This window comes from Lichenostomus cassidix, chromosome 7 (genome assembly GCF_008360975.1).
Source record: "Lichenostomus cassidix isolate B80296 chromosome 7, HeHo_3.0, whole genome shotgun sequence".
NCBI classification, from domain to species: domain Eukaryota; kingdom Metazoa; phylum Chordata; class Aves; order Passeriformes; family Meliphagidae; genus Lichenostomus; species Lichenostomus cassidix.
In genome coordinates this window covers 17220728-17231927 of record NC_139488.1, presented here as the reverse complement: position 1 = coordinate 17231927, position 11200 = coordinate 17220728, and the positions used below count along the sequence as shown (strand labels likewise).

Here is an 11200-nt window from a genome sequence, read left to right as displayed (position 1 = left end):
TTTCACATATTAAAAAACCCCCTGACAATACAGTTCACAAAATGTTCTGTCCAGATTCCCCACAAAGTCCCTGCTCTGGCCTATTAATTTGAAAGCCATTTGACTACACATGTAGTTTGAAGATTTGAAGAATGCTGTTTGCATTAAGCATTAAATGGAAAATTAACTGCAGTCTGAAGTTTTGCTTCAGCTAGTGCCATCAGTACTCAACATTTCAGATGATGCTCTTAAAAGCTGTGAAGGTTGGCTACTTTTCTAGTAAAATTCTGATAATCGTGATTCAAGATGTTAAGGGCTTTTATAGTTGATAAACTGCATCTCTTCTTCCACATAAGTAAACTGGTATTTGTAGATTATCTTTTCTGAAAGTAGTAAAACTACATCAAAATTCAAAAAACATCCCACTCTTCCCAACTGAGCTGTCTTGTTTGGAAGCCATCTGGGTGGCAATCCTCCACTAACATGGATTTAGATGAATGGAGTGTGGTCTGGTCTCTGGAGAACCGGTTTAGTTCATCTGCTTTTGTGTGTGTGCTGAGAAGCCAGCAGTGCAGGTAAGTATGTAATTATGGGCTTATTGAAAATGGAGATTCTTTTACATGACAAAGTGCAGCATGCACAGGAAGAATAATGTCCACAGAAAATAGAGTACCGCTGTGAAGGCTCCTGTACTCTATTGTGCTGTAGCCTGTTTAGAGGCTTTGGCTGGTTTGTGGTTTGCCTTACACGGGCACAGGTTTGCCCATTGCACTGGGGACTCACCTGCTGTCAGGGAGGCACCTGGAAATGCTGAGCAGCAACAGTTGCACTGGTATTGAGCCCTGCTCAAACCGCAGGGTAAACAGAGGATTACAGGAAACACCGGCGCCACAAATCCCATACTGCTTCTTCAGGGCTTCTCCCATTACGATTGCTGCCAAATACCACGTAGCAGTTATTTTGCTGTGTTTAACGGCTGTACTTGATTTAATGCACTTTGCTTTTATAAACGTTACCAAAAATGGTTTAGAATGACCGATCTACTTTCTTCTGGCCTGTCTTCAAATAGTATTTTGATCGCAAAGGGCAAGGCAGCCAACTTCATTGTAAAATTCGGTTGGACTGCTGCTACCCGAGGAGCAGAGGCGTCACCCATAGTCTCACTGCTAACGCTGATCTGTGCTCCTGGGGGCCTGGTAAGTGACCCTCCGCGCCCGCGGGAGCTCAGGGCAGCCTGCGCGCCGCAGGGTGGATGCTCTAACCCAGCGCACTCGTACCACACTGCTCGGCAGGCGGTGCTGGGTGCGGGCACTGCTGGGGGCAGCCAGAACAGAGACCCTTGGCCTTCTCGCGTGGAGAAGCCCCACTGCCCCGGAAAACTAGCAAGTTTGGGGCTTTTATTTCAGAGTGAAACCAACCTAGGTTTGGCACATAAAATTATTAAAAAAACCCAAAAAAACTGGAGAGCTAGAGACCACGCGAACTTCCCAGCCCCCGCCCCCCTTCTGCACTCCGGTCCCGCCGCCTTCCGCCCGGGAGGTTTTCGCGCCACAGGGCCAGGCCCTTGCAGCTCCACAAACCCCATACCGCGAAGAGAAAAAAAAAAAGAGGACGCCGCACTGGTCCTTTCGGGGACATCCCGGGAGAACTCCTGATCCCCTCAGCAGTGGCGGGCGGGCGGGCGCGGGGCGAGGGCGGTGGGTGCCCGATGCCGCGGGGCTGTGGGTGCATCTGCCAGGACGCGGGCGGCACCGCGGGAAAGGCACCGCCGGGCCCCGCCCCCCGCGGTCAGCCGCTTTGGCGCGAACCTTCAGTTCCCCGCGCTCGCCCCGCCGCCGCCAGCATGGCCCCGCCGCGCCCGCAGGTGAGCCCTGCCCGCGCCCGCCGCTGCCCGCCGGGCTCGCCGCACGGCTGCGGCTCGCTGCTGCTGCGGGGAGAGGGGAGGCTGTGGAGCTTGCGGCCCCTCCGGGGCCCTGCGGGGTCTCGCGACCCTGGACAAGCCGGGCTAAGCCGCGCTGCCGAAGGCTGTGGGGTCGGGCGGGAGGGCTTTTTAGTTTGGGCACCCCAGGGAGGGCGACGTGGGGGCAGCCCCACCGCTCGGGCCGGCAGACTCGGGTCTCCCGCCCCGCCGCGGTGCTCGGGCGGCCCGCGCATGGCGGTGCCCTTGCCCTGCTGACTGGGGTAGGGAGGGGACTGGGCTTGGGAGCCGCGCTCGGCGGGAAGTTGGCGGCCCGGAGCCGTGCGCCCATCGCCCCCGCCGTGCCGAGTGTGCGGGGCGGCCGTGGGCGGTGTTGCGGGGACGGCCTCGAGCCGTAGGGACGAGACGGGCGGGAAGGGGCGCTGGGGTCGGGTCGGGGCTGAGGCGGGCGGCCCGGCCGCGTGTGTGTGGGGGGGGCGGCACCATCTTGGCGGTGGGCGGGAAGAGCCGCTGGCGGGGCCGCGCCCGAGGGGACGGGCGTGTCTGCGAGCCCCGGGCCGTCCCGGCTCGGCTGGGCTGGGCTGTACCGCCCCTGAGGCCCCCCGGGGCGGCAGGCACGGCAAGGCACGGCGCGCTGCTCTCCGGCTGCTCGCCCCCTCAGCCGCGGCGGGCGCCACAAACAGCGCATTGTGTGTCTGGGGCGGGCCGGGCCGCTGCTCGGCGGAGCTGTGAAGCCAAAGCGCACGAGCAGAGCGGGGCCGAGGAGAGCACGGAGGGCTCCAGGTTGTCCCGGGTGTTTCAGCTGCTGTTTAACTCTGCCTGTGCAGCGTTTGGCCCGCGCTGTGGGCCCGTGAAGCGGCAGCGCTCATGAGCGGGGGCAGCCCCTCGGGGCGGGTGCGGCACCTCGGCATCCATGCCACCCTCGGGAGATAAAACGGGTCACTGCCAGTAGAAACACTTACTGGGAAAGGAAAACCTGCAGCCCATGAAAAAAGGTCTTTCAGATCGGTGGCAAAATGGACAAAACGGCAAGCTGCTTTGCCTAGAACAGTTGTTTCAAATCTGTGGGTAGAATTCTTTGGCCCTTAGGAACTGCATAATATTTAGTGTTTGCCTCAAACCGAAAGTAATAAATGAATCAAAGCAGATTTCTAGGTACTTTCCGTGTACTTGCACATTTTTCCATCGCTGGCTATGATGACAGGGGAATGACATGATTTATGAACCTACTTCCACTTGCCTGTTTGCATAAAAGAAGTATTCTTAAATACTGAATGAAACTCATCGATAACAATGAACAGAACTGTATCAGAGAAAAAATTATTGCCATTTCTAACTCTGAAATTTGTTTAAAGCTGATTAATTAATTTGTTTAAAGCTGTTTAAAGCTGTTTCTTCTGCTGACTTGCATTCAAGATTGTTAAACATCTTAAAATGTTCAAACCTCCTAAAGTTCAATAAAAAGATATTCTTAAAAGCTAGTGTGCTGCAGTAGGTCTCTTAATGGTGTTACTGTTGTCCTTTTGCAGCGCCGAGGTTGTTCAGGAAGGAGAAACTTCACAGCCTTTCGAAATACAAAACTGATTCCCATGGAAACATCCTCATCCTCTGATGACAGTTGTGACAGTTTTGGTTCTGATAATTTTGCAAACACAGTAAGTACAACACAAGAACAAATAAGACCATATGTGCAGTACTAGTGAAGCTTGCAGAAATGTAAAGCTAGTAAAGGTGGTGAATGTTTTGTGCACAGTTAAAACTAATTGCTTTGCTTATGTTTTTGAATGGTAGTTACAAACCTATGCCATATGCCGTAATTTTATTTCACTCTTCACTTGTACTACTAGGTGGTAATTGTTGGAAACAGATTAGCTATCAGTTCTAGCCTTTGAAATGTCACCTAACCTAAGGTGCCTAGTAATTTGCAGCTGTGGTTCTGAAACCCCTTGTTAAATGCCTTAACTATTTTTCTTCTTTATTAAAAAAGCTATTTGCTTATAATGCATTTGTAAATGTTAATAATTTTCTGTATAACTTCAGCTAAAGAATATTTTATTTTTTGTAGAAATGCAAATTTAGGTCAGATATTAAAGAAGAACTGGCAAAAATTTTTCATGAAGCCTCTGATGATGAATCGTTCTGTGGCTTTTCAGAAAATGAGGTTCAAGATGCATTGGTAAGACAGTTGATTTTAGTTTGCTATTTTATATTTAAATTCTTACATGTTCTTAATTGGAAAATAATGCCAGCTTCAGCTTGAAAGTTCAATGTTTCAGAAAGAAGCATCATTTCACTTAATATACAGTCTGAGTAGCTGAAGTTTAATTTTCTTTTTGTCTCCATGAAAAGCACTCAAGATCCTGAGCCTTTAAAATCTGCCATATGTATTTTCAAATATACGTCTTAAAACTGTACTTGCTGGATGTTACTCTGCTGGACCTTGACACTTCTGATTTCCTCAATATGAAATGCTAGGCTAACCCACGGACTCCAGCAAACCACAGAAAAATTTCTGTGTATCTTGACATGTAGTTAGACTTCCACTCTGCCACTGTAACAGGGAATGCTGTGCATCTTTCAACAGCATAGAAATAATGGTAGGTGGTGAAGTCTGCCTTCCTGCTTTTCGTTGACATCAGTGGAAGATAAGTTTTATTGCTTAAAAAGATCAGTAGTTGATATTCAGAAGAGAAACCGAAGGAGTACCACATTTGGCAAAAACAGGTTTGTCATAGCTTCAGAACATGCTGAGGAATGACTAGAAAAGAAAATATCTAATTGGAAGAAGACACATCTGAGTTAAATAATACACAATAGTAAGGAGACTAAGTAGGACACAAAGCTGGAATAGAGAAGTAGAAAAAAAAATCAATAACTACACATAATGTGCAGCCAAGAATCACATACCTGCTTAACAAAAACACTGTGTAAATAAAAATGGCCATTTGATGTCCATTGTTACTGCTGATCAAAATAAAACTGTTACTGTGTCTAAAAAGAAAAATCAAAGCCTGTTGCAAAATGAGCTTTTAACTAAATAAATTATGTCCTCACCATTGGTTCTTGGAAAATTTGTAAGCAAGATGTTAGAATTCAAAGATAAGAAAATACTGGGATTTTATTCATAATTATTTCATTGGCTGGCTCTAGAAGGAAGTTTTCATTTGTTTTCATTGGTACTGTGAGATGACTGTTCTTGACAGCTTACAAAATTGGGTTTGACCCTGTGCAGACAACTGCATAGTGGCTTTTTTTATGGACAAATGCTATATGTGGCAAAATTGAGCCCTTTAAAGGCAATTCTCTTTCTCACACCACACACACAAACTATCTTTGCTATTAGACCTGCAAGTGACAGCTAAGACTGCTGCAACTGGACCTACACTCCCTTTTCTTGTGTGTTTGGTATGACTTGAGAGGCTTTTATCCCCTGTGCTCCCTTCTCCTTCCCTCCTGGCTCCAAAACACACTAGAACACTAGGACTGGATGTCTAGATTTCAGCCAGATAGCCTCTTTAACCACCCCCAGACAAATGTTGTTGACTGTACTCAACTGCAGAGCAGCTCTCTTGGTTTTACATGCTTCCATTCTGGTTTCTTAACAGAAATTGGAGTCAGATTCAGAAGAGAGCGATACAAGGGCTGAAAGTGAGATAGAGCAGAGAGGGCAGAAATGCTCCGTTCCTCTGAAAGTAGCCATGAAGTTTCCTCCTCGAAGATCAGAGAGGAGGAAGGGTGCGATGGAACCTGTTCCTGAAACACTGATGTCCGTTCCAGATTCAGACTCTGACACTGAAGAAAAGGGTGCTGTGTTTTTAGAAAAAAGAGCTTTAAACATAAAGGAAAACAAAGCAATGGCAAGTACTCAATGTCTCCCTGGGGACTCTCCCTTTCTCCCCCCTCCCTCTTGACTCTTGGGGGACCTCTGTTTAAATTCACTGTAATGGGAATTATGTGAATGCATTAAGATAAATTTGCATTCCTAAAATATAAATCTGATATTTATATATTTAACTGGCATATGAAAATCCATAGGCTGCAAGCCTAACGACATAATAAGTTTGAACATTTCCAAATCACTTGCAGTCACTAGAACATAAATAAGACATAAATGTAAAGAGTTGAAGAGTGACTGCATTTCCTGTAAGTAATTGTACTTTCAGCCAATTGCCCTAGTAGTCTGTAATAGCTCATAAATACCCTTTTAAGGCTTTGGTTCATTTTTCTTTCTCTTGTTAGCTTGCAAAACTAATGGCCGAGTTGCAAAATGTTTCTGGTATCTTTGGTGGGAGAAAATCGTTGCCAGCTGTCAGTCATGTGAGTATAAACTTAGTGTACTTGCCTTCAGATTTCTATGAGTCAAATTCTGACCTTACAAAGCAGGATTCTCAATGAAAAAACTTAAAAAACGGTGCAAATCAAAGTCTGGTTAGGATTTTATTGCTTCCTAAAACAGGTATCCTCACTGTGTAATTCTCTTTTGATTTGCCGTGGTATAAAGCAGAACAGATTAATTTATAAAGGTTAAGTGTCTCCACAGGCCAATAAAACTAAACAAGGTGCAATGTAAATATGTATTTATACAAAGGCTGGAGATAAGGGGGGAGGGGCAGCTCAGACTTTGAAGCTCAGGCCTGAATGTTCTGAGAGTTTGGAGCCTCAAAAAACACCTGGCATTTAGCGGAACTTTGAAGAAGGTTGGATTGTGAATCAGCAATGTAATGAATTTCACTGCTGATTTATTTGAAGATTAGAGCAGTGCTATAAATTGCAACTCCTTATAGACATGAGTTCTGCTGCTTTCGACTGTTTCTCTGTGACTAGCAGAATGCCTAAGATGAACTTGCTTAGAATCTTCTTACCTTGTGTTTTCCAACTGGGAGCAGGGGTAGACATATTTTTGGAAAAGATGGAAGGAAGGCATCTTTAGGGCAGGAATTCTGTAAGGACAGAAGCTGTCTGAGTTTTCGCCTGTTTCATTAGGGGCTTTTAAACTTTAGCAGGGACCAAAGCGACTTCCAAGACGTTCATCTCCTAAGTATGCCTTGAGGAGGAACCCAGACCGAAGTTCTCGGCCTCACACAAGGTCCAGGTCCTTGATTGAAGGTCCTCCTACTCTTGAACCAGAAGAGGAAGAAGATGATCCGTACATCTTGGTGAGAAGAAGAAAGATGTCTGATGAATACCTGGAGGTATGATGAAGGTCTAGTTCTCTTTTTGTGGATTGTGAGGGTGGTTTTGCATCCCTTCAAGAAGACAGCAATTTGCAGTTGATGTTCTCCGTTTCCCCTTCCTTGTCCTTGAAAAATCACTTCCTCTTGCACTCTAGCAGGAGTGAAGCAAGATCAGTAGCATCTCTGCACCCAGAAGGTGACAGATCAAGTGAGGGTGCTAAAGCTGCATCCATATCATACATCTGTACAAAGTTCTGTTATATCTTGCCTAAATATATGATGAGTGTGTAAATATATGATGTCTCAAGACTTTAGCATTGCTGTGAAGATCCTCACCTTTATAGAATTTTTGCTGAAACTAATAATAAAAGTATTGTGTATTTGCTATTCAGCATGAAGCCCGTACTCCCAGGAAGGGTCACCGTGGTGCCATGGCTTTTCCACACATTGTGCGCCCTGTTGAGGACATAACAGCAGAAGAGCTGGATAATATTTGTGGATCTGCAAGAGAAAAAGTGTATAACAGGGCCTTGGTGAGTATATTTCAACTATGTGAAATGTGTACTTTGTGAAGAATTTTTCTTGTTATTCCATGTTTGTGTTTTAGCATGAAATAGAGAATACTCCCTCTCACTGAGAGACAGGATGTGATTTTTGGGAGAATTATGCCTGATATCTTGAAACGTCCCTTCTTATTTTTGCCTGAATTTGTAGAATGGCCTTTACCAAACCAATTAGTTTACTTTCACTCTGGAACAACTGTAATACCTAAGTGATACCAGCCAGGGAAAATGATTACCAGACAGTGAAGATGCAGTGTTAAAACAGTCTTGGTTCAAACTCACGGGGTGGCTTTCTGTTTCAGGATAAGCCTTGCTAGCTGCTAAAGAGATTTTGTTCAATGCTTTATTCCCCTAGCTAAAATGCCATCTTAACTGTGTTGTTCCTTTTTCCTGTGTTCTAGGGATCCACTTGTCATCAGTGTCGCCAGAAAACCATAGACACGAAGACAAACTGTCGTAACCCTGATTGCGTAGGAGTGCGGGGCCAGTTCTGTGGGCCGTGCCTCCGCAACAGATATGGGGAGGATGTCAGAACAGCCCTGCTGGACCCGGTGAGACAATGCTCACTGCTGGTTTATTGTGCTTGGCTTGCACAGCCAGGTGTATTGGTCACTACCAACAGGAGTTTTAACAACTGCTTACAGTGCTGTAGTACATAATGCAGCCCTGGCTTGATTCACCCTGAATCACCGAACTGTGTTGTGTGCAGCTTGTTGTATTTACTACTTCTGTGGTTTTATTTGTAGCAGTAAAGTGTGGGAACAGAGTAGCAGCCAAAATATTCTTGTGTTTGTGCATCAGAATAGTGCTCTCTTTTGCCTTGCAGTAGTAGAGCTTAATGCCCTATGGAAAGGAACTGTAGTGTGGACAAAGTGCTGCTGTTGTGGGCTGTGGTGTATGAGTTGAGCAGAGGGGAATGCTTCCTGTGGTTATGTGCAAGGCAGGCAGTGGAGAGTTTAACACCCCACAGACTGAAGAATCTGTACTCTTGCACTAGTTTAGACAAAGTATGAAGTGCTTATATTCACTGCAGAACTCAATGTGGAGCAGGGAGCTCTCCTAAGCTGTGGGTAGGAGTTGCACCTGGCGTAGCAGCTCAGCTAAAATGGCTTGTTGTTACCTCTCTTTTGTGTAGACCTGGAGGTGCCCACCATGCCGTGGGATCTGCAACTGCAGCTTCTGCAGACAGCGAGATGGCCGATGTGCCACAGGGGTCCTGGTCTATCTGGCCAAGTACCACGGCTTTGACAATGTCCATGCCTACTTAAAAAGGTGAGTATGCCATTATGTCAGTGATGTGCTTGCTTTAAGTGGGATAAGCATCTCAAAAATGGGAGGGCAGAGATGTCCACATCCTAGTTCATTAGGTCAGTCTCAAGATTAGTCTGTGTTGCTTCCAGAATCTGAGATTTTGCCCTACGACTTTTCTGATACCCTGGTTCTCACCCAAAACAAGTGGTATATCCACTCTGCCTTTTAGCTCTCAACTTCTGTTGACTGTTGAACAGTGTTTTGCTACAAGCTGACTCATGTTTTTACTTGTTTTTCAGTCTGAAACAAGAACTTGGAATGGAAGACTGAAGCTGTGACTGCCTTTAAATTACATAGTCTTTCACCAACATCATATTATTGCCTGCAGCGAATTGTTCAATCAAATGAGATTACAAAGTGCCTTCCCTGCTTCCCTCTCCTTTTGGGTAAAAAAGGATAAAAAACTTCCATTTATTTCAGTATAAATCATACTTGGCAAAGCTGTTTAATGAAGGTCTTCACCCACAGGCCATTGTTTTCTCTTTAAACAACTTTGCAAATCAGATAGCATCAGTCCTTGCTTTCATGACAGTAACTTTTTTTCCTGAAAGGAGATGGGGCTTTAAGCCATTAGTTTCACTTATGCAGTGACCTGTGCTGCAGGTTTACTTACACTCTAAAATTGGTTGCAAAAAGATAGAGATCTTCTGAAAACTTGGGGCAGTTTTCTCCACAGAACCAAGCAGCCACCTTCTGCAATACAGACACTTAATTGGTCAAATGGGATCATAGAATTCTCTGAAATGAGAGCATGTTCTAGAGTTCAAAGAGGAAGCCCTCTAAGTTGCACCTGAGCAGTCTTCAAGTATTAATATTTGGTTATAGAGTACTAGAAGTTCACACTGACCATTTCAAGGGAGATTGTCTGAATTGAAAAATGCAGCAGTAGCCGTTTGAGGTAGCACTTTGTGGTTTTGCTCAGATGAGAGAAGGCCACTGCTGTTACGGCCTTCTGCAGCACTAGCATTGCCTACTGATGACAGTGATGTGAACATACTGGTACACATTGTGGAGTGACCACTGTGTAAAACAGAATGTTCCATGTGTTAAATTATTGTTTTGGTGGACTCTCTTCTGCCTGTTCTTGCTGCAGCTGCAGAACTGCTTTGCAGAGTCAGGAGTGGTCCTGGGGAAGAGGGATACCTCCAGACCAGGGCTTGGTCAAGTAAAGGGCAGTTCACGTGGCTGTTGGCCAACTTCAAGTGGATGAGAGCCGGTAACTTGTGTAATTTGATTATCAGGAAAAGGGGCAATACATGTTTCTGTGTTTGGCTCTTTTTGTGGAAGGTTCTTTCACATTTGTGAAACGCAAGGACAGCAGAAATGGAGCTGAAGAATTCTGGTCTGCTGTGCGCATGGGGGTCCCCTGTACTCAGTGTTGTAGAACAGAGGGTGCCATGAAAATTGCATCCAGAGAACCACAAAGTGTGTGAATGTGCTTAGTTTGGTTATGGAAACTGCTGTGTAAGCTTTGCATAAGGTTTAGAATGTAATGTTATAAATAATGTACAGTTGAATAGTAGAAGAATCAACATGGGTTTAGACTTCCCTGCTTGCGCAGTATTTGCACTGTGTGTATACAAAATGATCCACAGTTCATACCTTTCTGGGAATTACATCAGTGTGTGTAGGAGGGGAGGAGAGAGGAATTTAGAAACAGCAGATATTTATGTCTCAGACTTGCAGGTCTGTTTCATAAATCATCTGTCCTATGGAAAATCTGTCCTCTCTTCATCTGTTTTTATAGTGGGAGTAGCTGTGCAATCTGAGGTGTGGAGAGTGCTCTTCCCTCTAGGTACATTTTGTGAAGAAGGAACTGATTTTAGAAATACATGTTCTTGACAGATAAAAGTGGTTGGGTTTTTTTTTTCCTCCTAATTGCTTGGCTTGCCTTCTGATTGCTAGAGTGTGAAAGTACTGTGCTAAAAGGAAACCGTTGTGTTATATTACAGAGACTGCTGTATTTAGATTTACTCAGATCTACACTGTTCTGTACAAAATTTTTTATTTTGAAAATAAAAATTTTCAGCTTTTGAATACTTTTGCCTCTGAACTGTTGCTAAAAAGCCTGTTAGAGCTGTACTTATATTTTACCACCTTTCAGGTAAACCTGTGCTGCAAAGTAAAGGAGTTGGTTGTTCCCACCATACCTGGGGAAGCAGTGGGACTTGGACATCTTACTGTCCCTGGCCCTGTGTTCCTGAACCAGGCTTGCTCTGATATTCATGCTGCTTGGATTGAATTGTTTGATACCT

The 11200-nt window shown here is 45.2% G+C and overlaps 1 protein-coding gene across 2 annotated transcripts; it reads left to right on the top strand.

The window, feature by feature from the left end:
• Positions 1 to 1727: 1727 nt before the first annotated feature.
• CDCA7 (cell division cycle associated 7) lies at positions 1728 to 10982 on the top strand. 2 transcript variants are annotated; one of them, XM_085066435.1, is made up of 10 exons: positions 1728 to 1843; positions 3427 to 3552; positions 3963 to 4073; positions 5503 to 5754; positions 6137 to 6214; positions 6901 to 7089; positions 7464 to 7604; positions 8036 to 8185; positions 8770 to 8906; positions 9185 to 10982. In XM_085066435.1, the coding sequence occupies exons 1-10, from the start codon at positions 1823 to 1825 to the stop codon at positions 9213 to 9215; spliced, it is 1236 nt and encodes a 411-aa protein (XP_084922561.1). In that variant the 5' UTR covers positions 1728 to 1822; the 3' UTR covers positions 9216 to 10982. The 2 variants fall into 2 exon arrangements, with proteins under 2 accessions (XP_084922561.1, XP_084922560.1); XM_085066434.1 differs by having other exon boundaries at positions 6898 to 7089.
• Positions 10983 to 11200: the final 218 nt, after the last annotated feature.

Bases quoted from the DNA above. Each gene is read 5' to 3' on its own strand.
- CDCA7 (XM_085066434.1), top strand. From the start codon at position 1,823: ATGGCCCCGCCGCGCCCGCAG. The intron at 5,755-6,136 runs GCAAGTACTCAA...TTCTCTTGTTAG, and splicing joins TAAAGGAAAACAAAGCAATG to CTTGCAAAACTAATGGCCGA. The intron at 7,605-8,035 runs GTGAGTATATTT...CCTGTGTTCTAG, and splicing joins AAGTGTATAACAGGGCCTTG to GGATCCACTTGTCATCAGTG.